The sequence below is a fragment of the Malus sylvestris genome, chromosome 11 (assembly GCF_916048215.2).
Source record: "Malus sylvestris chromosome 11, drMalSylv7.2, whole genome shotgun sequence".
In the NCBI taxonomy this organism is placed as follows: Eukaryota; Viridiplantae; Streptophyta; class Magnoliopsida; order Rosales; family Rosaceae; genus Malus; species Malus sylvestris.
This window is the reverse complement of record NC_062270.1, coordinates 39,795,854-39,821,281: the sequence shown is the minus strand read 5'-3', so window position 1 is coordinate 39,821,281 and position 25,428 is coordinate 39,795,854. Positions and strand designations below refer to the sequence as shown.

Genomic DNA, 25,428 nt, shown 5'->3' with positions numbered 1-25,428 from the left:
TGACAATGTAAGATTATTAGCTTCATTGCAACGAGTGTGGAATTTGTAGTTTAGCCGATTGATCATTATCTGCCGTTTGTTGATTTCTGTTTTTCGTATCATGTCCTTATTTCAAGCCAAACCATTGCTGTCGTTGAATTTCGATTATCAAAATTGGTGGCCTGTCTTTCAGTTAAAGACTTCATGCAAGTAACCAATCACTTTAATGTCCTGCTTAGTTACAAGTTCACGATATACATTAGGCTCGGCTTTCTGTCTTTCAGTTAACTTAGCCATTGTATACTGACCTTGTGCATCTACATGCCTTGTAATTGGTTTTCATTGATAAGGGTCTTCGATCATTGCATGCTATTACACATCATTTTTTGGCTAAAAGAAATGGATTTTACGTGCACTGTTTCATCTCCATAGCTCTACTATTACTCTACTGTTCCTAGTTCGAAACATACAGAAATTGTCAACTTGCAATCGCTTTTATATTTTTCAAGTGAATTTTTATACCCGAGTGTAAGCGTATATCTACACTAAACCAGTTTTGTGAACAAATTGAATGTAAAAATTTTCACTGCTATTGCTATTTTCCAGGTATCCATTTTTTGCAACGATTGCAACACAACTAGCCATGCCACCTTCCACATTTTTCGTCGGTTTTGACTAGAACAGTCCTCTTGTGCCTGTGCCACTTGTACGCCAAGCGCATGAAAGAATCCACAGCTGCAGTAATTGACTAGGTTTCATCGGTTCATCCAAATCATTGATTTGGCCTGAGCTGAGATAATTTTTCGTGAAATGTCTTTTTACTGTAATTGCCTATGAGCAGTTTGTCATGCCTGCCTCGTGAAATCTCTTTGCCTTTTGCTGTGTAAACTTTAACCTGTATGAGAGAAGATAGAAGTTTGTCACATTTGGTTCGTGAATTTCGACCGCCATTCCTCACCTGATATTACAAGATGATGTCTGTCATTATACCTCGAGAAGTAGAATGAATTACAACTCCCATTCCGCATTGTAATTTTTAACGTCGAACAACTCAATTTATTGCTTTATCTTACCCCGACTATTGATGATCCACGTAGTGTGACAGTTAGAACGAAAAATTCATCCTCACGCGCCGGTGGCTTAAGGACTTGGGCGACAAGGTACTGAGAATTACCCCCACCCCCCACCCCATAAGCTAATGAATTGGACCGACCTTGTTAGCGAGATGAGGAATGAATATTGATGATCCACGTTGTGGACTGCGTGTGTGAATCTTCAACTTTATGATATGTCGACCATTTTGTAGAGACGTGATATCAACAACACATCATAATATTGAGAAGGGATGTGATATCCACACACCCCATTTTACTTCTCACACACCTTTTTAATTTTCAGCTGTCGGATAGGATGAATTAAAGAAGATCAACGGACAAAAATTATCAAGGGTGTGTGAGAAGTAAAATGAGGTGTGTTAATAGCACATCCCTATCGAGAAATTATGTATATAGAGTATAATGTTTGTTATTCAAATATTGATATCATATCTTTTGATTCATGATATCATTCATTACATCACCTACGGGGTGTTTTGTATTCAAATTTATATAGAGTTTTGTAGAGTATTTTTATTGAGTAATGCTAGAGAGATTAAATTTATAGACTAAATTTTGAAAACTAAAGGACATGAAAGTTGATAATTGGTTTATTACTTAAACGTTAATAAACGTGCTCATTCATATTAGTGACACATTCTTTAGTTTGCAAATTTAGTCTCTCTAACATTAACTTTTTTTAATGCGGTAGAATTTTGTAGATTTCTATTGACTTATGGAAACTCTATAAAATTCACGAACTTTTTAATGATAGACTTTGAAGATTTTTGAGAGTTTATGCTAAACTTTTGTAGAGTTCAAAAGAATTTTATAACCTTTTTTATGATAGAATTCTATTGACTATTTAACCTCTTCGTCTTTATTTTTATTTTTTTTAAAATTGAGAAGTCAGATAGAACACTTAAGCAACTTTTCAAGTGATGACGAAAATTGTTTGACATGTGAAACAATTCTTAACTCATTAACATTATGATATATATTTTTAATACATATGTTCATTTTTGCCCTTATGGTTTGCTCTATTGCATTTTTATTTTTGTAGCTTCATTTTGTTAATACCGTCATTCTATTTCGTCAAATAAACCAAAATTTCTTCCAATATGAGTGTTCAAATGGGGAAATGTGCAAATATTGAAAGAAAAATGAACTTTAGTTGACAAATTGAACTGAAAACGAAACTACAAGAAGAAATATACAATAAAACAAACTACAGAAATAAAAGTGAAAAATTAAAAAATTAAAATTTAACAGTTAAAACATCCAAATACCGAATATTTCAAATCATCCAAATTTTTTTATCTACAGGGACTACAACTCAAACGAGAGAGAGATATGTACTCACTATTTTATGATTTTAGTTCAATTTTTTATTTGTTCTTTTTGAACTTTTTCAAAACTATAGACCGTCGATGGGACAGTGACTCAATCACAGTCCACATGAATAAGAGAGACGTCACCCCCAAAAGTTGGATTCGGATTCCATCCGGATCCAAATTATGGTAATCCTAAGCATTCTGATATATTAATTATTTATCGTACATCATACAATCATAAATTATTTAAATTTTATTATTTAAAATTAAACATAAATAGTAATTAAAGAAAACTAATCGCAAGATATACTAAATGTGAGTATCCTTAGAATCTCCATAAAAATAATCTGGAGGGGATCCTCATCCCCAAAAGTTTACCTTTTACCTGCATCGTCTGCTATAAAGTATCAAACTGTCGTATATTTTTTTAGTGTATGGTAAACATGGCTCAATACATAAACCTAATAATACTATCAGCTGCAAACTTGAAGAAAAAGAATTTAAAACAAAGGAATTTTAACGAAAAACTCTTGGTACTGTTTACTTCAACGAAAAATCATATTTTTACATTAAAAAATCAATCCTGGTACTATTTATTTTACCCTTTATTTTATCTTATCGTTAAAACTCAAAGTTTTCAAACCATTTTCATTAGTTTTTTTTCAAAACAATTATATTATGATACTCCATATCTTCGGCACACTAAAAAACATATCTCCAAAAAATATCTCCAACTAGCAACTTTCAAATCCAACTTTTTTTCTGAGAAAAAACCAGTCATAATTACTGCAACTGCTAAGTGCTAACCAAAGTTGAAATTTCACTTAAGCAGCCACAAATCAACAACCTTATTTAATATTCCTTCTTCTTCACCAAGTAACGATAACTTCTCAAAATTTAGAGAAAATAAGAAGAAGAAAATTCATATAAAAGGGAAGAACACAAAAAACAGAGAGATTTATACAGAAATCTGAAAACCGAGAAGCCAGAATAATTTACAGAGGGAGCAATGAATGGAGGGACGAGAAATGAAGAATCTGAAGCGACCCAGAAGCGCGTCTGTGATTACTGTGGGACTTCAATGGCGCTGCTGTACTGCAGAGCCGACTCAGCCAAGCTCTGCTTCTCCTGCGACCGTGAGGTCCACTCGACCAATCAGCTTTTCACAAAGCACACTCGCTCGCTGCTCTGCGACGCATGTGATAAATCCCCTGCCTCCATTTTTTGCACGACGGAGGGCTCTGTTCTGTGCCAGAACTGTGACTGGGAAAGCCATAATCATACGTCGTCGTCGGCTGCGATGGCGGTGCACGATAGGAGGCCGCTGGAGGGCTTTTCTGGGTGTCCTTGTTTGAGTGAGCTGCTTGCTGTTGTTGGGTTTGAGAATATGGATAAAAAAGCTCTGCTTTTGAGTGATGAGGGTGTTGGCGGCGGTGGCGGAGGTAGTGGGTTTTGGGGATGTAGGGTTGGTGGGGTTGATGGGTTTTCGGATTTGGAAGAAGGGTTTTCGGACTTTCCAGTTTGGGATACTCCCTCTGTTGTTAGTCTTGATGATTTGATTGTTAACAATCCGGCTTACAAATTTCAGGCCATGGGAGTTCCTCCTCTGCCTAAGGTCTGTATTTTAACCTCCTTTTCCTTTGTTTTTCTTTTCGAGAAAGACGATATTCCAAGCTACTCTAATCTCAGAAAAAAGGGATTCAACTCGGCGCACTACTTAAACCAACTGGCCTAATCCACGTCTGCGTATTTTTAACAATTTTTATTAATTCTTCTATACCTTTAGAACTAGGATTTCTTGTTGGTGTATGACTATTGAAACCATATATCCGTTACTGCAATTTTGACATGGTTCAGGATATTGTTGTTGAATCAGAATCGCAATGCTGCGTGCGGTCAGCACAAGGAAGAGATACTTCATCAGCTTCGTGTGCTTGTCAAGTCGGAACCCAACTTGTTTAGTGAAGATGTGGACGTTAAATCCCCTAAGGGATTCCAATCCCTCGCGTCCGAACAAAATGCGCAACCAGGACGTTTCTTCACAGGTTTTGAACATGATGCAGAGCCAACTGCGTTTCCTGCTTATGGGGTGTGAGCCTATTATATTCTGTTGTACTTTTAGTTTGCAGTTGAAAAATAGTTAATTGTATTCCTATCCTGCAGGCCCGTGAATCGCAGTGTAATGATTGCGGCAAGGCAGAAAATCATGATTCGTGCCCGAAAACATTGCTAAGGAGCTACCTTCAGGACTGCGGTGTAGTTCCTGACAAACATTCGTACAATGATGGCAGTGGAAGTCGTTTTAATGAGGGTTATGGAGGGGAAATGAACTCTGGAGCCTCTTCAGCTTTTCCAAAAGTTGTTCCACATTGTCAAAACAGAGAGACCGCTCTCTCGCGGTACAAGGAGAAGAAGAAAACAAGGAGGTACATCATCCCCTATTCCCGCAAGCATCTCTTCTTGGTTAGAAATTGCCTTTAGACGATTGCGAAAATTGTTTTTAACCAACGAGATTCTGAAATATATACTTCACTCGGTTACATTCTGTAGTTGTTCGTCAAGTTTTGGGATATGTTTGATTGCAGTAAAGAAAGATTTAGATTTTACATCTTTTTTGTGCTCACTTCATATTTACAACTAAAAGTTTGGAACTAATAGGTACTAACACGACAATCTAGTAGTATTTCTCTCCTTTAGAGTAGAATATCGTTGAAACTCAAAGTGTTTATCCAGTTAGATTCTAGAGTTGGTTAAAGCATTTTTGTAAAGTTTTGTGCTCACTTCATATTGACAACTAAAAGTTCCAACAGCCACCAACACTACGGTCCCCCACTCCAGTAGAATATCGTTGTATCAGAAAGAAGAAGAATTTAGAACCAACACGATGTTTGGGCAACTCACAAATATCACGTTGTACTTGAAATTCCAAAATTTATATTTAGTAATGGAGGGCTTTTCTTTTTGTATTGGAAGACTTGTTGAACCTTTTGTGGGGGATCATCCGACGTTTTGATTGATTGATGGAAAAGTTCAGAATTGGGGGAAGTTATGAGGTTCTTTCATCAATGGTTGGCTTGTCTATACATTATTTCCATCTGGTGGTGGTTGTGGTGCAACTATAACCTTAACTCAATTATTTATGCACCTCCATTTCTGACCACCATCTTTGAACCTTGGTAATTGACATTTATGTTGCTTGGAAACAAAAACCAGGTATGAGAAGCACATCAGATATGAATCGCGGAAGGTTCGAGCAGAAAGTAGGACGAGAATTAAAGGACGTTTCGCGAAGATGGACCGCTGAAAGAATGGCAAGAAAATGTGACATTTAGACTAAGACTTCTCTTTCCTCCTACTCACGCATTGCCTTCGTCTTCAAACAGCTTTGACATTCAAATCAGATGAGGAATAGATGAAAAAAGTTTGTACTGAGATTGGCTCGGATTAGAAAAACATTTTGCAAGAGTCGACAAAACAACTGTTATGCAGTCCTAAGAAAATTAAGATGCTATTATAGTGATTAAGGATTGTTTATTATTATGGTCAACCCTAGCCGCTCCAGCTTTTCTCTCTCGTAGGAAATCCCTCAAAATCCCATCCTTCGCCGCCGACTCCTTCCTTTGGTTGGAGTCAGCCGGCTTTCTCTTGCTGCTACCTCTTTTTTTTCTCCTCTTTAGCCCGTTACCCACGCCCTCAGTCCTCCTCCCCCTCCGCCCTTTTCCCTCTTGCCGCAACCCAACCCGTTACCCACACCCTCAAGTCCCCCCCCCCCTTCCCCTGTCAAGCTTTCCCTCCTCTGGTTTTCTCCTACGATGCTTTATTTCTGTTTTCCTTTTGGCTTTCTTTGAGCTTTGTCTCAATTTTCTTCAGTTTTGTCTCAATTTCCTGAGCTTGTTTCATATCGGAACCTTTAGACACCTCTCTTGCTCCGATGCTTCCTTCCATTGAGTGTCCACAACTACCAACCACTGCTACCAGACCCCTGGTGCTTCTCCTTGGTGACGTGCTTGGGTTTTGGATGGTTGTTAAAGTGTTTTTTGCACTATTCGGTAGGATTATGGGAGCGTTCACTGCATTGGTGGCTCGCTCACCCCCATTTTCCGTTGATCATGTTGCTCTGTTTTTTTCCTTTTTTTGTGGTGGTGGCCTTTCGATGGTGGCGCGTCAGATTCGATGGTGACTGCTGGTTTCCTCTTTAATTTTAGGTTTCTGTTGTTTTTCAATTATGCTTTTTGGGCTTTGTGTTGTATTTACTTTTTCTTGATAGGCTTGTATTTAGGTTGTGGGATGCCTTTTGGGCTCTCTTTTCATTGTATTAGTCTTTTTGTTGAATGGAAAAGTAACTTAGCTTGTCCAAAAAAAAAAAAAAGATTGTTTATTATTAATCTTATGTTTAGGTTTTGATGTTGTAGTTTCTATCCTTTGTTTGCTAGTTTCTGCAAAATGTAACATCTTGTACTTGTATTAGGCTCCTCCTTTTGCAGTGATCGAAAATGTGCAAAGCATCTCATGTTCAAGTTATGTAACTTCAAAGACGTTGGTTATGCTAGTGGGTCGGGACAGTGCGCCTAATCTTGCGCATTTGCTTTGAAATTTATGGATATGTTGGTTTTGAAAAAGTAGAAGAATAAATACCAAAATGACATTAAATCCAAAGTTGAAGCGTCACCATTGACAAACACAACTTGCAAACCTAAGTAAAGATAAGTGAGGACAATAAGACGCAGTGGTGGGTGTCTGGTGCTGGAATGTCCCACGTTAGCTAGATAAGGAGATCCATGTGATGTTCTGCTGAGATGAATTATGGGGTTCTAGTAGGGAAGTTGCCTATGCCTACATCAATAAGGAACGTGCCCATCATCACACCATGAATCTGAAATTCGGTCTTCAGGCGAAAAAGTTTTGGATTCACGGTACTATTGCTGATATGTCGTCTTTTGGAAGAACCAATTGTACAAAGTAACGCGAGCTTTGGTTTGAGCATGGGTGAGGTTGCCGGGGTAGAAGGGCGGGTCAGCAGAGTCACGGTGGATCAGCCTCACGGTAAAGTCTTTGGTTTTATTCCCAAGTACAAGAGTAGAATAGTCGTACTCAAAAAACAAGATTGCACGTAAAATGTAGAGAAGGCTTATTGGTTTGGCCATGCCACTTATTATCTGATCAGTCGGCTTCTATTTATGGGGTTGTTTGATTGATTAATTCATCTAGCAAAATCGTAAGGATTGACGTGAAAATGGAGTCCGTATGCCAACCACCTAACACCTGTTGAGATTGTCCCACATCAGTGAGGGATAAAGTTTGTTATGTGCTTATATGGTCTTGGGCACTTTCCTCCTCCTCTTTTATTCGAACTTGATACCGACAACGTAAGATAAACTTACACAAACGGAGTTATACATCTAGCAAAATGCCTAAAGAAAATCTTTAAAGTTTAAAAGTCAATTTAATTAATTATCTAGCAAAATGTTTTCCCCCTTCTTTTCTCCCTTTCTTTAACGTCCAAATCCACAAGCATTTAGCTGTATTAAAACAGAATCAAAGGGTCAATTTTCTTTTTCAAAGAAAGTATAATATCTCATACTAAGTTATTAACTAAAACTTTTAAGACATTGTAGGAACAGTTCTAATTCAAGAGATATCTTCTACGTCATTTGATATACTCTGGTCTACTGGTATTATGTTCGCTTGTAATTGAGAGATCTTACGTTTGACGCTTGTAATTGAGAGATCTTACGTTTGATGCTTGTAATTGAGAGATCTTATGTTTGACGGTATATTGCTTGATTGTTGTTTTGGTGATAATTAAATGCATATTATTCTAAAAACGATTAACATGATGGTGTCATGCATGATACACTCAACTCACTTAGATATATGACAAAGTTCTGTGCCAAAATGCAGCTTCCCGTTTGTGGTGTCGTATATGATACGATGATTTCTTTGTTGGAAGGCTCCTATGAGACAACTTTGGTCTGGGCTCCGGTGCATTGCCGGGCAAAAGTATTTGGTTCTGGCGTCCCCGTCTAGTAGAAACATATTGTGAGCCGGAACTTGAAGACCCGAACCATCACTGAAAACAAAGGTAGTCATAACCGTTTTGAAGAAAGTAGTTTGTTAAGGTTGTTTTCAGTGCGTTGAAAGCAGCATTGTTAAGTAGCGATATGTCACCGCCTGAGTCTATGATGGTTCCGGTGGTGCCTGCTGCCCTGTGAGCGAAAACATCTGGGGGTATACGAAGTCGTTTGTCATCAAGGCTTAGGTCGATCAAGTTTACGTAATAGTAACCTTCCCCCGGATAACGCACCAAACTTCTTGTGAACATGCCTGGTTTTCGAGGAATGTCATCCCCGAAACGCAAGAATGTCGAGGGGGGAGCTTGACCAGCTTGGCCAAATAGTATGGTATGTATTTTGGGGTCCTAGTTGCGATGTCATCCCCGAAACGCAAGAATGTCGAGGGGGGAGCTTGACCAGCTTCGCCAAACGGTATGGTAGGTATTTTGGGGTCCTAGTTGCGATGTTGCCAATGCCTACGTATTTTGGGGTCCTAGTTGCGATGTTGCCAATGCCTACGTCAACCAGGTGTAGGAATTTTTAGATCGTCGGGCCCACCCCACTCTAACGACACCAATACTATCCCCAGCTTTACCACCTACCCAATCCGTCAAGTGTGGTATCCCCAGCTTTACCACCTGCCCAATCCGTCAGGTGTGAGATTTTACCACAAAAGGCTTCGGTATTAGTTAGTTTTTGGATCAAAACTTGAACTTTGGGCTCAGGAAAGGGGCTGGCCCAAAAGGATGCCTAAAGGAAGAATCGGCCTAAGCCCATCCAAAGCCCAGAAAGCAGAAAAGGGTTTTTCTGACTTAGTGCAGCTCATGAAGACCACTTGCTCACCTACCCAAAGGCCAAGTGGTATAGACTGACCAGCTATACAGCTCATAAAGTACTTTATAATGGCAGAACAAGTAAAATAGCTGATGAGTCACTGCCTCTCAAGTTGCATTCGGGCAAGGCTACTGCTACAAGAGGCTAAGCTGAGTTGTCTATAAAAGAAGAAAGAGAAATCAGGATTAGGGACACTCAAACAAACAAACAAATGCAAGCACAAACTCTGCTCAAAGCCAGATTTGCCTTCAAAACGAAGTTGTAGTCAGCCCAAGCCTTCATCCCTCTCAGGATAAACCTTCACTTAAACCTTTGTAATAGCTCTGCTACCCTGTTCAACCTTGCTGTAGTATCGATTTCTCTTTGCAAACTCCTCTCCTTACCTCTCTCTAAAGCTCTCAGACCCTTGATAAGCCACAAAGATAGGAACATGCAAGACGACCAGGCTTGCCCGACAAGCCTTGCCCGATAAGTCTTGCCCGATGAGCCTTGCCCGACAAAGCCCGACAGTGAAGCAGAAGCCCGACAGCAGCCCTCAACCGGCGTCAACCTCCCGGGGAGCTGTGCGCTCGTCGGCCAGGAAATGTCCCCGACGGAAATTCCTGATGCGAACATAGTTTTGGCAAGCCCGGTGGGATACATTTGATCAGAAGATATATGTCAAAAATGCCAGAAGATTTGCAAACCACGCTGCTGCAGATGTTGCAAAGATTGGAGAAAGCCTCCACAGGCTCCAGAAAAGAAACAGACTTGGTTCCTCCCGAGGGAAAAATACTTAAAACCAGCCAGCCAGAAAAGGTGGCGGTGGACAAGCCTGCAGTTCCCTTCTCAGAGGCCCCTATAAATATGATCAGTATGGCATGGGCTGAGAAGGGAAAAGAAAAAATCACAAGGGAAGTGGAGGAAGGAAAACTGGCTAAAAAACCTACAGGAAGGGTAATCAAATCGCCCGAATATCCAAAAGCAGCCATAATCAAGGGGATGGTTATGTGTAGTAAGTGCCAATGCGAGTGTGAGCTCGAAATTCCCCCAGCTGGAATCCTCATCGATCATGAACTGATCAAGAGGAAAGAAGAAGATGAAAGGAGATAAGCCCACGAAAAGATCAAGCAGGCTACAAAAAAAGACACTTCCCGGAGCGTTTTTCAATGATTAGGAGGTGATTCCCAACCCAAAGCTTTATCAGAAGTATTTCGAAACCATGAAGCTTCTGAAGAGGCAGAAGATATGGAGGCCAAAACACGGAAGAATGCAGATCATCCTCAATATGGCCATATGGGGAGGGAAATAAAGAGGATTGATGGGATAACAAATCCTGACAGAAAAGGAAATCCTACCCACCTCGGGCGAAAATGGTACGTAGTCGGAAAGAATGGACAGCCTACCAAACAAATGGGAGCCTCTATGGTCAGAAGAGTTCAAAGGCAGCACAAAACCTACATGAATTCCCTGAAGACCCCCGCAACATCTGAAGCCTCCCAAAATCAAAAATTGGAGAAGACATCATCTAGGGGAAGTAGTCAGCTCCGCTAGAGAAGTAAGAAAGAGGTGGAAAAGGCCAGTAGCAAGACAGAAGGCGAGGGGAATCACGTGCCGCAGAACCAACACCCTGGGAAGTATAGGATCTTGAGGCGAGCTTAAGAAGATCTAATCATGGTACCAACTCCCGGATGGAAGCCGGATGGAACTGTTTCATTTGAAAGGAAACCACATTCTCTGCCATTGGTAGATCCTTTTGGTGAAGTTCCAAAGCAAACGCTGTATGCGGGCCTGGATCGACAAGAAAAGGCATTGGAACCACTACTTCCAGCAGATGCGATGGCTTGGTTGGATGAATTCATGGACCAGATTGGGAGCAAGAAAGAAGATCTGCCCGAGCCTAGTGATTTTCATATCAACATGGCGTATGTATTATCCGCCATGTTTGGTGCCAGACCTGATCAGCCCTCTACTATGGAGGGTGATTACTTGACAACTGAGCCAATGATGGCACATGTCAATGTGGAGGTAGTCGAAGAAGGAGAATCGGGCAAGGCTGAATCCGTTGAAGCGTCCAAAGATGGTCCTTTCAGGATTTATACAAACGAAATGGTGTTTAGCCGCCCGAACATCTCGTTGGCCAATCATCTGAAGCCCATATATATTACTGCTCATTTGGAAATGGTGCCCTTCAAAAGAATTTTAATTGATAGGAGAGCAGCTGTTAATGTGTTACCAGCCAAGCAAATGAGGAAAATGGGAAGAGGCACGGAGGATCTTATTCCTACAGACCTCACGGTCTCTAGCTTCTCGGGCGCTATCACCAAAACTCATGGGATATTGCCTTTAGAAGTGGATTTGGGATCTAAACAGATCATGTTGGCATTCTTTGTGGTGGACTGCACCTCCACTTATGGAGCCTTACTCAGAAGAGATTGGATCCATCAAATTCTAGCCATACCCTCCACTCTTCATCAACAAGTGGCTGTTTATCATGAAGCGGGCACAGAAGGACCAGGCTTTTGGGAGATGGTAGAGGCCGAATCACGACCATTTCTCCCCACAGCTAATGTTGCGGAAGCAAGTTTCTACAACCCCAACGTAGGAATCTTGAAATGTTCAGGAGCTGATGAGAACGGCCGCCCTACCAAGGTGACGGCCCAAAAGCTTTTGGAACAAAGAATGCTCCTTACTAGAGATGAGTGGGATAGACCTTGTATCATCCCAAATCCCCTACACCATCAATGACTGAACAAAAGAAGAAAGATCAAGTAATGGCAGTCAGATCCCTGATTAAAAGACTGTTGGTATATGGGAAGGGAAGAAGGCAAGAAAATGAGCTCTTGGACAAAGAAGAGGAGGAATGGCAGGTAGGAGCTTCAACCAGCCAGCATGAAAGCAAGGAGGAATCTTGCAGAGAAGAATTGGAAAGGGCTATTCAAATGGCCGAGTGCATTTATGACCTAGATGGGCCAGACGACTTGCCCGAGAGCCCGGAGCTAGTCAAATTTTTGTGTGCAGAACCGGATAAGCCACCACCAGAAGTCCAAGATCCTCTGGAAGTTATTGATCTAGGGACAAAGGAGGATCCAAGACCAATACAAATTAGTGGTTTATTGGGGGTTGATGATCGGGCAAAGATTATCTGCCTTTTGCAAGAATTCAAATACTGTTTTGCTTGGCATTATACTGAGATGCCAGGTTTAGATTCAGCCTTGGTGGAACATAGAATGCTCATCAAGGAGGGATATAAACCTGTTAAGCAAGTACCACGAAGGATGTCAGAGGAGATAGAAGAAAAAGTCAAAGAAGAGATTGAAAGGCTAGTAAAAGCTGGCTTTATCTGCCTTTTGCAAGAATTCAAATACTGTTTTGCTTGGCATTATACTGAGATGCCAGGTTTAGATTCAGCCTTGGTGGAACATAGAATGCTCATCAAGGAGGGATATAAACCTGTTAAGCAAGTACCACGAAGGATGTCAGAGGAGATAGAAGAAAAGGTCAAAGAAGAGATTGAAAGGCTAGTAAAAGCTGGCTTTATCAGACCAGCCAAATATGTGGAGTGGTTAGCCAACATTGTACCCGTTTTAAAAGCTGTAACAAAAGCAGTACGATGTTGTGTGGATTACAGAAATATTAATAGCGCTACACCAAAAGATGAGTATCCCATGCCCATGGCCAATTTATCCATAGATGCGGTAGCAAAACATAAAGTCTTATCTTTTATGGATGGGAATGCCGGGTATAATCAGATAAAGATGGCTCCAGAAGATATACACAAAACAGCTTTTAGGTGTCCCGGTCATGTGGGGGCATATGAATATCTGGTCATGCCATTCGGGCTCAAGAATGCTGGTGCAACCTACCAAAGGGCAATGAATGCCATCTTTCACGATCTAATTGGCCAGAGCATGGAAGTATACATCGATGACATAGTGGTGAAGTCGAAGACAGAAGAGCAGCATCTGGAAGACCTCAGACAAGCATTAACAAGGATGAGGATCCACAAATTAAAGATGAATCCAAAGAAGTGACCATTTGGAGTAAGAGCGGGCAACTTCTTAGGATTCCTGGTGCATCAAAGAGGTGTAGAAGTGGACAAGAACAAATCTCGGCCAATAATGGAGTCACCTTCACCCACCAACAAAGTGCAACTCCAGAGGCTACTGGGCAAAATTAACTTCTTGAAGAGATTCATTGCCAATTTAGCAGGCAAGATCCAGCCGCTGACTCCTTTACTAAGATTGAAAGATAAAGAAAACTTCGAGTGGGGACCACCACACCAACAGGCATTTGACAGCATCAAGGCCTATTTAACTTCTCCACCAGTGTTGGTGCCACCTCAAAGGGGAAAACCCTTGAAGCTGTATATTTCTGCCTCAGAAAAGTCAATCGGGAGTTTGTTAGCCCAAAACAATGAAGGCGGGAAGGAGCAGGCAGTGTACTACCTCAGTAGAATTCTGACCGAGGTAGAAACAAGATATTCCCCAGTAGAGAGATTATGCTTGGCTCTATATTTCACTGCCAGTAAGCTAAGGCATTACATGTTACCTTGTCACGTGCACATCATCGCCAAGACAGATGTGATAAAGTACATGTTGTCAAATCCAATGCTAACAGGAAGGATTGGGAAATGGATTATAGCATTATCAGAATTCAGTTTTCAGTATGTACCCCAAAGGGCAGTCAAAGGCCAAGCAATTGCTGACTTCCTGGCCGAGCATCAAGAATCTCAAAGTGAGGTAATCAATATCCCAGGAAGCCTGAAGGTCACTATCATTTGGATCCCGCCAAGAAAAGATATCTCGGGCAAGGAAGAGTGGGTCCAGTAAGAGATAAGAAGAGTGACTGGTCTCTGGATCACTCCTTGGAAGCTGTATTTTGATAGATCTCACACTCAGAATGCTTCAGGAGCAGGAATTGTGATTGTAAACCCTCAAGGGGTTTATCATTATTACTCATTTCTCCTGGACTACCAAGGAAATGCTAATAATCAGGCAGAGTATGAGGCCTTAATAATTGGTCTGGAAATCTTGATGGATCTGGGGGCAGTAGAGGTAGAGGTTTTTGGAGATTCAGAGTTAGTAATAAACCAGTTAAATGGGGAGTTCAAGTGCAGACATATTACCATGACGGGGTATTACTTGGTGGCTACGCAATTACTGAGTTTCTGTGATTCTGAGATATCAGTCAATCATGTTCCCAGGGGATCCAACTTAGCGGCCAACGAGATGGCACAACTAGCCTCAGGAGTGCCAATACAGGAGAGAATATATGGGGTAGATGTCGAGATCCAAAGAAGAAACATTCCTTCTATCTTAGAAAGAGGATTCAGTCTAGATATAATGGTGCTAGAAACTCCAGATGGGTTATTATTGAAATGCTTGGAACTTGCTAGCAACCAAGTATGTCTTATGGGCTAGCAACCAAGTATGTCTTATGGGCGAGGAACTTGCTAAGGAAAACTCCAGATGGGTTATTATTGAAATGCTTGGGCCAAGAAGAATCCATGAGGGTAATGGCCGAAGTACATGAAGGAGTATGTGGAGCACATCAGGCTGGAACGAAGATGAGATGGTTGCTTAGAAGGTATGGTTATTTCTGGCCCGACATGGAAAAAGATTGCAAGTCTTATGCCCGAGGTTGTGAAGAATGTCAAAGGCACGGACCTCTCCAGCATGTGCCCTCGGTACCTTTAAATCCAATAGTCAAGCCTTGGCCCTTCAGAGGATGGGCGATGGACTTCATCGGGCAAATCTATCCAGCTTCTAGTAAAGGGCATACTTTCATAATTGTAGCAACGGATTATTTCACCAAGTGGGTGGAAGCATCAGCAGTAAAATCCATAACTTCAGTCACAGTCAAGAATTTTATTGAGACCAAGATTCTGCACAGATATGGGGTGCCCGAAACTATAGTAACGGATCGTGGGCCATCTTTTATTTCAAAAGAAGTTGAGGAGTTTGCAAGCAAGTACAAAATAAAGATGATCCAGTCCAGTCCATACTACCATCAATCAAATGGCCAGGCAGAGGCCAGCAACAAGATACTGGTCAACATTATCAGAAGAATGGTGATAGATAGTCCATAAAAGTGGCATGAAAATCTGGGGAACACTTTGTGGGCATACAGAACTTCCAAAAGGGCAGGAACAGGGACAACTCCTTATGCTTTAACTTTCGGGCAAGATGCAGTGCTCCCCGTGGAGAACAATGTAAGTTCTGTCAGAATTCAAAATCAATTTGGATTACATAGTGAAGAGTACATCGAAGCCATGTGTCAAGGAATTGAAGACTTGGATGTAGCCCGAATTGAAGCTTTGGACCAGATTCAGGAAGGAAAGAGAGCCGTTGCCCGAGCTTATAACAAAAAGGTAAAGATAAAGTCTTTTAAGGAAGGGGATTTAGTCTGGAAGACAGTCCTCCCTCTAGGAGCTCAGCTCAGGGGCTTTGGAAAATCGAGCCCGACATGGGAAGGTCCTTTCATTATTAGTCACGTTTTGGATAGAGGAGGATACTACTTGGCGGACCTTGAAGGAAACAGGCAGAAACATCCCATTAATGTTAAATTTTTAAAGAAATATTGTCCTACGTTGTGGGATGTTAAAGATTGTTATATTGAAGATGATGCAAGGTAATGCAAGCTTCAAGATATCAATGTGCAGTTATCAATCATTCAAGAAGACGGAAAGACAAGAGTTGCTGAAATAATGTATATTTCATTTCGACAAATTGGTGAAATTTACAAAAGATTCAAAGCCGACGTATTACAATCAATTCTCCTTCTGGATGCAATGATATCATCAGCTGATTTTCCGATGTCTTCATGGATGGAACCCGATCAGGTGATCGGGTTGTACGGCCAAGACACGCCTGGTAGAGGATCCTCAATCAAGACCATCACTATATGTGATGGTGAAGCCCGACTTATTACGGTAGCAAGCAGGAAAGCAAGCCTTCGTGAGGAAACCACCTGACCAAGGGTGTTGGAGATAGCGGGGTGTTCGACCAAAGGTGTTGGAAATAGCGATTATTTGATGAAAACTCTTTTTCTCACGGAAAAGGAATTTTAGGAAACTCCACTTAAAATATGAAGAACTCATTCCACAGTTTTGGAGGAAACTCAGAAAGAAGAAACACTTGGGGAGAATGAAAGTTGAGTTCGATGATGGTTTGTTAAGAAAGCTGGCATTTATAAAGAATATCAGAGAGTAGTTCAAGGGTTGTGGGAAGATCAAGAGACTCCGGGTGCCATTAATTTCATCTAGAAGACACAAGTTCCAAGGGCAAGGGTGCAGCTGCATGCAGCTATTCAATCAATATTGGCGCCTGGAATTCCAGGCTAAATATCAATTGAAGGGGGCACTGTTTGGATCAAAACTTGAACTTTGGGCTCAGGAAAGGGGTTAGTCCAAAAGGATGCCTAAAGGAAGAATCGGCCTAAGCCCATCCAAAGCCCAGAAAGCAGAAAAGGGCTTTTCTGACTTAGTGCAGCTCATGAAGACCACTTGCTCACCTACCCAAAGGCCAAGTGGTATAGACTGACCAGCTATACAGCCCATAAAGTACTTTATAATGGCAGAACAAGTAAAATAGCTGATGAGTCACTGTCTCTCAAGTTGCATTCGGGCAAGGCTGCTGCTACAAGAGGCTAAGCTGAGTTGTTTATAAAAGAAGAAAGAGAAATCAGGATTAGGGACACTCAAACAAACAAACAAATGCAAGCACAAACTCTGCTCAAAGCCAGATTTGCCTTCAAAACGAAGCTGTAGTCAGCCCAAGCCTTCATCCCTCTCGGGATAAACCTTCACTCAAACCTTTGTAATAGCTCTGCTACCCTGTTCAACCTTGCTGTAGTATCGATTTCTCTTTGCAAACTCCTCTCCTTACCTCTCTCTAAAGCTCTCAAACCCTTGATAAGCCACAAAGATAGGAACCTGCAAGACGACCAGGCTTGCCCAACAAGCCTTGCCCGACGAGCCTTGCCCAACAAAGCCCGACAGTGAAGCAGAAGCCCGACAGCAGCCATCAGCCGGCGCCAACCTCCTAGGGAGCTGTGCGCTCGTCGACCAGGAAACGTCCCCGACGGAAATTCCTGACGCGAACAGTTAGACTGAGGTAAACATATTTAAACCACTTTGGTTTTCTTCACCCCACCAATGTGGGACACTTTAACACCGGGAAGGATCCAAGCAAACCATGAAGCTCAAACTCGGCTTTTGGGCGAAATTGTTGGGGACTTATGGTGGCATGGCTGATACTTTTAGAAGAACAAATGGTATAAATGTACATAGTACGCGCGAGCTTTGGTTCGACGAACAAGTAGGTCAACGGTTTGAGCACGGGTAAGGTTGCCCGGGTAGAAGGGTGAGTCGGGCGAGTCACAGTGGATCAGCCTCATGGTGAAGCCATTGGGTTTATTTCCAAGTACAAGAGTAGTACTACTGATCAATAGGAACAGGCTTATTGCTTTGGCCATGGCTTCTATCTTTTGGGTGGTTGTTGCACCTCAATTTAGTGTGTGAATTGTCGATATATAGATGTAGCAATATGCTTATAATTAATATGAAAATCTTTACGGTCTAAAGTAAATTTAATTGATTGGCTTCCTGGATCTTCTTTAATTTAATTTCTATCTTTTGCCTTTTTCTTTTCTCCATTTCTTTAAATTTCAAATCACAACCATTTAAAGATAATGAAATAGATCAACGAAGATTGTCTAATTATTATTACTGAAAATATGACTTTAGCCCTTGAAATTTAATTTTCTCCACATAAAACCCGTCATAAGTTTTGTTGATGCACAAAATCGGTGAGGATTTTGGTACAACAGAAAGTGTTAAGTTTGTGATTTTCGCTAGATTGCTCCGGTCACTAGTGTGGATAAGTAAGTAAATGGATAGGGACAGGGAAGCAAATACAAGATGTACGTGGTTCACCCAGATTGGCTACGTCCATGGAGTAGAAGAGTTCTCATTAATTGTGAAGGGTTTACACAAGTACATAGGTTCAAGATCTCCTTTAGTGAGTACTAATGAATAATTTAGTACAAATGACATTTGAAAATATTGTGAGAGAATGATCTCTATTTATAGAAGAGAGTTTCTAGTTTCATTCTAACATTGACACGTGTCGTGTTGTGATTGGTTTCTGATGTTGACACGTGTCGCGCTATGATTGGCTTCTAATGTCGACACGTGTCGCGCTGTGATTGGCCTCCTGGTTTGAGGGAAACTCTTATAGGTCCTTGACAATATAACGTTGACCGGTGCTCAATAGTTTCGGGATTGATCAAGTATGGTACAAACAGTGCTCCCCTAAGTTCCCGAGTGAAGGAAGCTCCTCGCTTGGGGACTTGCAAGATCCAAGCCATTGAGTAATCACAAAACTTCTAAGTACCGAAGTGTGGTATCATTTTCACTTGCCTTATCTGTCTCATAGGTAGATGTGGCATCTTCTCTGAAAGTATTTTTCCTCCATCCAGGGGTGGTATCTTTAACTGATGAAGATGCACAAGGTAATGTATCAATTTCACTTGAAACTTACTTGTAGTTTCAGGCTTGGTCAAGTGCGATACAAACCTTATAGTAGGAGTCCCCCAAGTTGCCAAGCTAGGAGATTTGCCGAAAGAGGTAACAAACAAGGTAAGCAATCAGACTTCCAAGCAAGCAACCTGGATCGGAGGTTCGACTTCGGCTTCCGGTTGATTGTTCTCCTTCTCCTTGTTTCGTAAACAGCAACAAGGATAAGGAGAAGCAAATGGAGAAGAAATGATATGAGATACTTTTGCTTTTGAAGAAGTAACTTTCCACAGGCTTATTCTTGAACTGAGCTGGAGGGTTTTCTGGTTTCCTCCAGAGTATAAGGCCAACTCAAGAATTTGAGGGTCAAAATAAGTCCATCAAATCTAGAGTACGTTCGACCCTGATGATATGGGATACTTTTGCTGTTGACAAAGTAGTAGATGTATCAGCACGTGTTCTGTTATGCTTGTCTCCACATGCTTCCTTGTATCCTTCTCACTTGCCCTATCTGTTCTTCAGGCAGATGTGGTATCTTCTCTGTAAGCATAAGATGTTGAAGATAAGTACTCGAGAGCAATGCCAGGTAAGTAATCAGGCAAGGGGTTCCAGGCAGTCAGTTCTTAACTGGAAGCTTGATTCCAAGTGCTGACTGATTGCTCTCTTTCTCCTTGTCTTGCAGGTAAGAACGAGGCCAAAGGAAAAGACAGGGAAAAAGCATGATATGGGATACTCTTGCTTTTAACCCTAATGATATGAGATACTCTTGCTCTGGTGTGGCTTGTTTGCAGAGGTATTATCGGGAGGAAACAAAGCTGAGTATTTCGAGAGATTCTGCTGAGAGTGCCCTCTTGGATGTGAAGAAAAGTTAAGCATTTTTTTTATTTGCAGGTCTGCCTGGCTGTGGAGGATAGAGGTCAAAATATATAGGAGTCTCCCTAACAATAAGTAGTAGTGTTATTCATTTACCCTTCTTGGTCATAGCAATGTAGTGGGATCTGCAAGCTTCAAGTGTTTTAACTTTGTCAAAGCACTTTGAAAAAGTGGTTTGTGGTATCTAGAAAGCTGATGTTGTGTGTGAAGATTGCTAACAAGCTTTATCCAAGGAAATCTGGCTTTCGAAGTTCAGAGAGCGGTGCCTCTTCGGTTTTCGAACAAGCAATCTTGTCGGGGATCTGGCTCTCGAGATTCAGAGAACGGTGCCTCTTCGATTTTTGAGAAAGCAATCCTGTTAGGAGTCTGACTCTTGAAATTCGGAGAGCAGTGTCTCTTCGATTTTTGAGAAAGTAATCATGTTGGGAGTTTGGCTCTCGAGATTCAGAGGGCAGGGCCTATTCAATTTTTAAGCACGTAATCCTGTTGGGAGTCTGGCTCTTAAGATTCGGAGAACGGTGCCTCTTCGATTTTTGAGAAAGCAATCATGTTGAAAGTCTGACTATTGAGATTCGAAGAGCAATGTCTCTTCGATTTTTGAGAAAGTAATCCTGTTGGGAGTCTAGCTCTCGAGATTCAAAGGGCGGTGCGCCTCTTCGATTTTTGAGCACCTAATCATGTTGGGAGTCTAACTCTCGAGATTCAGATAACGGTGCCTCTTCGATTTTTTAGCAAGCAATCTTATTGGGAGTGTTTTCTCGAATGTGAGTAAAGGTTGGGCATTTTTGCCAGTCTGCCTTGCCACGGAGCATGGAGGTTGTCACACATTGGGACTTTCTAGTTATCAAGCAGTGGTGTTGTTCCTTTACCCTTGTGGGTAATAGTAGGGTAGCTGGACCTTCAAAATTTATGTGTCTAACCTTTGTCAGAGATCTTTGGCAAAGTTATCTATGGTACCCGATGAGCTGATGTTGCGTGTGGAAAATGGTGCCTCTTCGAAATCCAGATAGTGGTACCTCTTCGATTTTTGAATCAACGGCCCTGTTGCCCTTTATTTTATAAGGGCACCAATTGTGTGCAAGAAGTACATTCAGAGAGTTATTGCTTGCAGGAATTTTCCCCTTACTTTAGAGATTTATTGCACCTCATTTCTCCTTTATCATTTTTGAGAATGTCTGGCCCATCCGACCGTCGTTTTGACTTGAACTTTGGTGAAGAGGCAGTCATGCCTTCTCAAGACAACATATGGCGCTCATCCTTCTTATCCCCTACTGGTCATCTTATCGTTGGGGACTCTGTGATGAAGAATGATATGACCGTTGCAGTGGTGGCCAAGAACCTTCTCACTCCCAAAGATAACAGACTACTTTCCAAACAGTCTAATGAGTTGGCTGTTAAGGATTCTCTGGCTCTTAGTGTTCAGTGTGCAGGTTCTGTGTCTAATATAGCCTAACGTCTATTTGCTCGAACCCGCCAAGTTGAATCATTGGCGGCTGAAGTGATAAGTCTCAAACAGGAGATCAGATGACTCAAGCATGAGAATAAACAATTACACAGGCTCGCACATGACTATGCTACAAATATGAAGAGGAAGCTCGACTAGCTGCAGGAATCTGATGGTCAGATTTTACTTGATCATCAGAGGTTTGTAGGTTTGTTCCAAAGGCATTTATTGCCTTTATCTTCTGGGGCTGTACCGCGTAATGATGCTCCAAATGATCAATCTTCAGTGCCTCATCCTTCTGGGATTCTGCCTAATACTGAGGCTCCGAATAATCACCCTTTGATGCCTTCTCTTTCTGGGGCTTTGCCGACTGCTGAGACTTCTCCTAAGCAACCTTTGTGAATGCTCACTCTTGTTTGTTTATTTTGATTCATGTATATTTACATATTTGTAACTTATCGGAGATATCAATAAACAAGCTTTGCTTCATTTCAACGTATTGTGTTAAATACACCAAGGCATTCTTCACTAAATTCTTTGAATTATTCCTTTTATTGAAGCTTTGTGAGTGAAATATGTAGGTTGAGGTAGTACTCCCTTAATTTCCCGAGTGAGGAAAACTTCTCGTTTAGAGACTTGAAAAATCCAAGTCACTGAGTGGTCGTGAGACTTGCGAGTATCAAGGTGCAGTAGCATATGGTAGGAGTGCACTAAGTCCCCGGACGAGGGAGTTGACGAATTAGGCATTTCCTTTCTAAGTGGTAGCCCAAAACTCCTTCTTCATATATATTTGTTATGAAAGTTGTTAGGCCCAAAGAATAGGAGGCCTAGGCAATTTTTTTTCAAATTTTTTTTAATTTTTTTTTTCGAATTTCCGAATTTTTTAATTTTCGAATTTTTGAAAAAAAAAAAATATATATATATATATATTTTAAAGCTTTATAGGTGAAGCTTTGGTGTTAAAGCTTTGTAGGTGAAGCTTTGAGGTTGAAGCTTTGTTGGGTACCATGAATTGATTTTGCTTCACACTATCTTGATCAAGATAGTGTGAAGCTTTTGTAGGTGAAGTTTTTGTGTTGAAGCTTTGTAGGTTAAGCTTTTGTGGGTGAAGCTTTTGTGGTGGGTGAAGCTTTTGTTGGTGAAGCTTTTATGGGTGAAGTTTTTATGGGTGAAGCTTTTGTGGTAGGGGAAGCTTTTGTGGTGGGGAAGCTTTTGTGGGTGAAGCTTTTGTGGGTGATGCTTTTGTGGTGGGGGAAACGTTTGTGGGTGAAGCTTTTGTTGGTGAAGCTTTTGTTGGTGAAGCTTTTATGGGTGAAGCTTTTGTGGTGGGTGAAGCTTTTATGGTAGGTGAAGCTTTTGTGGTGGGGGAAACTTTTGTGGGTGAAGCTTTTGTTGGTGAAGCTTTTATGGGTGAAGCTTTTGTGGTGGGTGAAGCTTTTATGGTAGGTGAAGCTTTTGTGGGTGAAACTTTTGTTGGTGAAGCTTTTATGGGTAAAGCTTTTGTAGGTGAAGCTATTGTGAGTGAAGCTTTTGTAGGTGAAGCTTTGGAGTTATAGCTTTTGTTGGGTACCATGAATTGATTTTGCTTCACACTATCTTGATCAAGATAGTGTGAAGCTTTTGAGAATTTATAGTTGTCATCCATTGATGAAGCTTTTGTTGGTGAAACTTTGGAGTTGAAGCTTTTGTTGGGTACCATGAATTGATTTTACTTCATACTATCTTGATCAAGATAGTGTGAAGCTTTTGAGAATTTGTAGTTGTCCTCCATTGATGAAGCTTTTGTTGGTGAAGCTTTTGTGGTGAAGCTTTGTTAGGTACCACGAATTGATTTTGCTTCACATTATCTTGATCAAGATAGTGTGAAGTTTTTAAGAATTTGTAGTTGTCCTCCATTGATGAAGCTTTGTTGAATTTCCCTTTTTTTTTTCTTTTTTTTTTTTTTTGGAAACTAGAAATTTGAAAATGTGGGAGAGACAACATATACAAATTTTGCTTCCACATTGTTGAGCAAGAGATTGTGATGCAAGTCACACCTTGTAGTAGTTGAACGTTTGGATGAACCATATAAATTGAATTTGCTTCGAAGGTTTGAGAATTGTAGTTGCCCTCCATTGATGAAGCTTTTGTTGGCACCATAAATTTGTTTTGCTTCACTGTCTTGATCAAGAATGTGTGAAGCTTTTGAGAATTATGGTTGAACTCCTTTGATAAAGCTTTTCTTGGCACCATAAATTGGTTTTGCTTCACACTATCTTGATCAAGAGTGTGTGAAGCTTTTGAGAATTGTGGTTGAACTCTTTCGATGAAGCTTTTGTTGGCACCATAAATTGGTTTTGCTTCACACTGTCTTGATCAATAATGTGTGAAGCTTTTGAGAATTGTGGTTGCCCTCCATTGATGAAGCTCTTGTTGGCACCATAAATTGGTTTTGCTTCACACTGTCTTGATCAAGAGTGTGTGAAGCTTTTGAGAATTATGGTTGAACTCCTTTGATGAAGCTCTTGTTGGCACCATAAATTGGTTTTGCTTCACACTATCTTGATCAAGAGTGTGTGAAGCTTTTGAGAATTGTGGTTGAACTCCTTCGATTAAGCTTTTGTTGGCACCATAAATTAGTTTTGCTTCACACTGTCTTGATTAAGAGTGTGTAAAGCTTTTGAGAATTGTGGTTGCCCTCCATTGATGAAGCTCTTGTTGGCACCATAAATTGGTTTTGCTTCACACTGTCTTGATCAAGAGTGTGTGAAGCTTTCTACGAGTTGTAGTGTTTGCATTGTTACAGAGGGGAAGTGTCTGAAGCAGATGCAAGAGGGCTGAATAGCTTGATCTTCGTATTCCATGCACTGAAGTTGCTGTTGGCTTGCAATAAGACTTTGTTGGTGACTATAACTCTTGTTGGGCATAAGTGCTCCCCTAGTTGAGTTGTCAAGCTTGAGGGTTTTTTATTATTTGTGAATGCTAGGAGTTCACATGTACAAGTTGTACCACTCGTCTTCTGGTAGGTGGAATGAATGGTGAGTTGCTTTCATCACTTGGTTGGTGGTACGAAGATGAGTTCCTTTTTCACCTGGTTGGTGGCATGAGTGGCAAGTTGCCAAATGATATTAGAGTACGGGTTGTACATTTCATCACCTGGTTGGTGGCATGAAGGAGAGTACGGGTTGTACATTTTATCACCTGGTTGGTGGCACGAAGATGAGTTCCTTCTTCACCTGGTTGGTGGCATGAGTGGCAAGTTGCCAAATGATATCAGAGTACGGGTTGTACATTTCATCACCTGGTTGGTGGCATGAAGATGAGTTCCTTCTTCACCTGGTTGGTGGCACGAGTGGCAAGTTGCCAAATGATATTAGAGTACGAGTTGTACATTTCATCACCTGGTTGGTGGCATAAATGAGAGTACGGGTTATACATTTCATCACCTGGTTGGTGGCATGAAGATGAGTGTCTTCTTCACATTTCATCACCTAGTTGGTGAGAATAAGGGCAAGGTGTAGAGGCACATTGTAGCAAGTGTCGAAGACACAAAGTATGCTGAACCCTTTCGAAACACAGTTGGCTTATGTATGGATGTGTTGGAATGTATGATGTTTATGTATGAATGTGTTGGAATGTATAATGTTTATGTATGAATGTGTTGGAATGTATGATGTTTATGTTGATTGATATGAGTGATGCTTATAAATGTTTTGCTATGCATGAAGGGATCCATGCTTTTGATATGTGAATCATGTTGGTTGTAACACTTAGTATCACATACTTTGTGTCAAAGTATGCATGTTGAAGCTCTGAGTTGGAGTATAAGGGTAGGTCAGCGTAGACCAAGTGTTCCAGTGCTAACGCAAAAGACTCAGAAGAAGTTGTCTGAATTCCCTCTTCTTTAAATATTTACCGAATGGCTTGTGTGACAAAAGATCTCAACCGGTTGAGAGTCAAAACATTTGTAATGTGTATGCCTTCTTATAATAGCATTTCCTTCAATACTTAGTCCTCCACTTTGAAAGAGTGAGGCTTGACCCTATAGTCATAATAGTCGACGGTACGTTCACCCCTGGTTGTCTTGATAAGAACTTTTATCCCTCTTATTGTAATGGGCTTGCTGAGAGTAAAAATCCTTCATCTTACCAATAGACAGATATGTTTGGTGACTTAGCAAGTAGCTAAATGAGGCAGAAGATGATGCAATAGGTGTCTGAATGGCCAAGATCTCCTCACTTGGTAGAACTTGACTTCCACTTCCCACTTGTTGATAGGGGTTAACCATATGGGGGTTCCCTTGGTATGTCCTTGCTTCAGCGGAGGCATGGTTGTAAGC

The 25,428-nt window shown here is 41.1% G+C and overlaps 1 protein-coding gene across 1 annotated transcript; it reads left to right on the top strand.

Annotated features, from left to right (window-relative positions):
- Positions 1-3,214: 3,214 nt before the first annotated feature.
- LOC126589329 (zinc finger protein CONSTANS-LIKE 13-like) lies at positions 3,215-6,942 on the top strand. Its single transcript, XM_050254594.1, has 4 exons — positions 3,215-4,022; positions 4,284-4,496; positions 4,571-4,833; positions 5,621-6,942. Exons 1-4 carry the CDS (start codon positions 3,417-3,419, stop codon positions 5,709-5,711), a joined length of 1,173 nt encoding a protein of 390 aa, XP_050110551.1. The 5' UTR covers positions 3,215-3,416; the 3' UTR covers positions 5,712-6,942.
- The last annotated feature ends 18,486 nt before the right edge of the window (positions 6,943-25,428 follow it).

Excerpts from the sequence above, each read along its gene's own strand:
- LOC126589329 (XM_050254594.1), top strand. The coding sequence starts at position 3,417 with ATGAATGGAGGGACGAGAAATGAAGAATCTGAAGCGACCCAGAAGCGC. Across the intron at positions 4,023-4,283 it reads GAGTTCCTCCTCTGCCTAAG|AATCGCAATGCTGCGTGCGG; the intron begins GTCTGTATTTTA and ends TTGTTGAATCAG. Across the intron at positions 4,497-4,570 it reads CTGCGTTTCCTGCTTATGGG|GCCCGTGAATCGCAGTGTAA; the intron begins GTGTGAGCCTAT and ends CCTATCCTGCAG.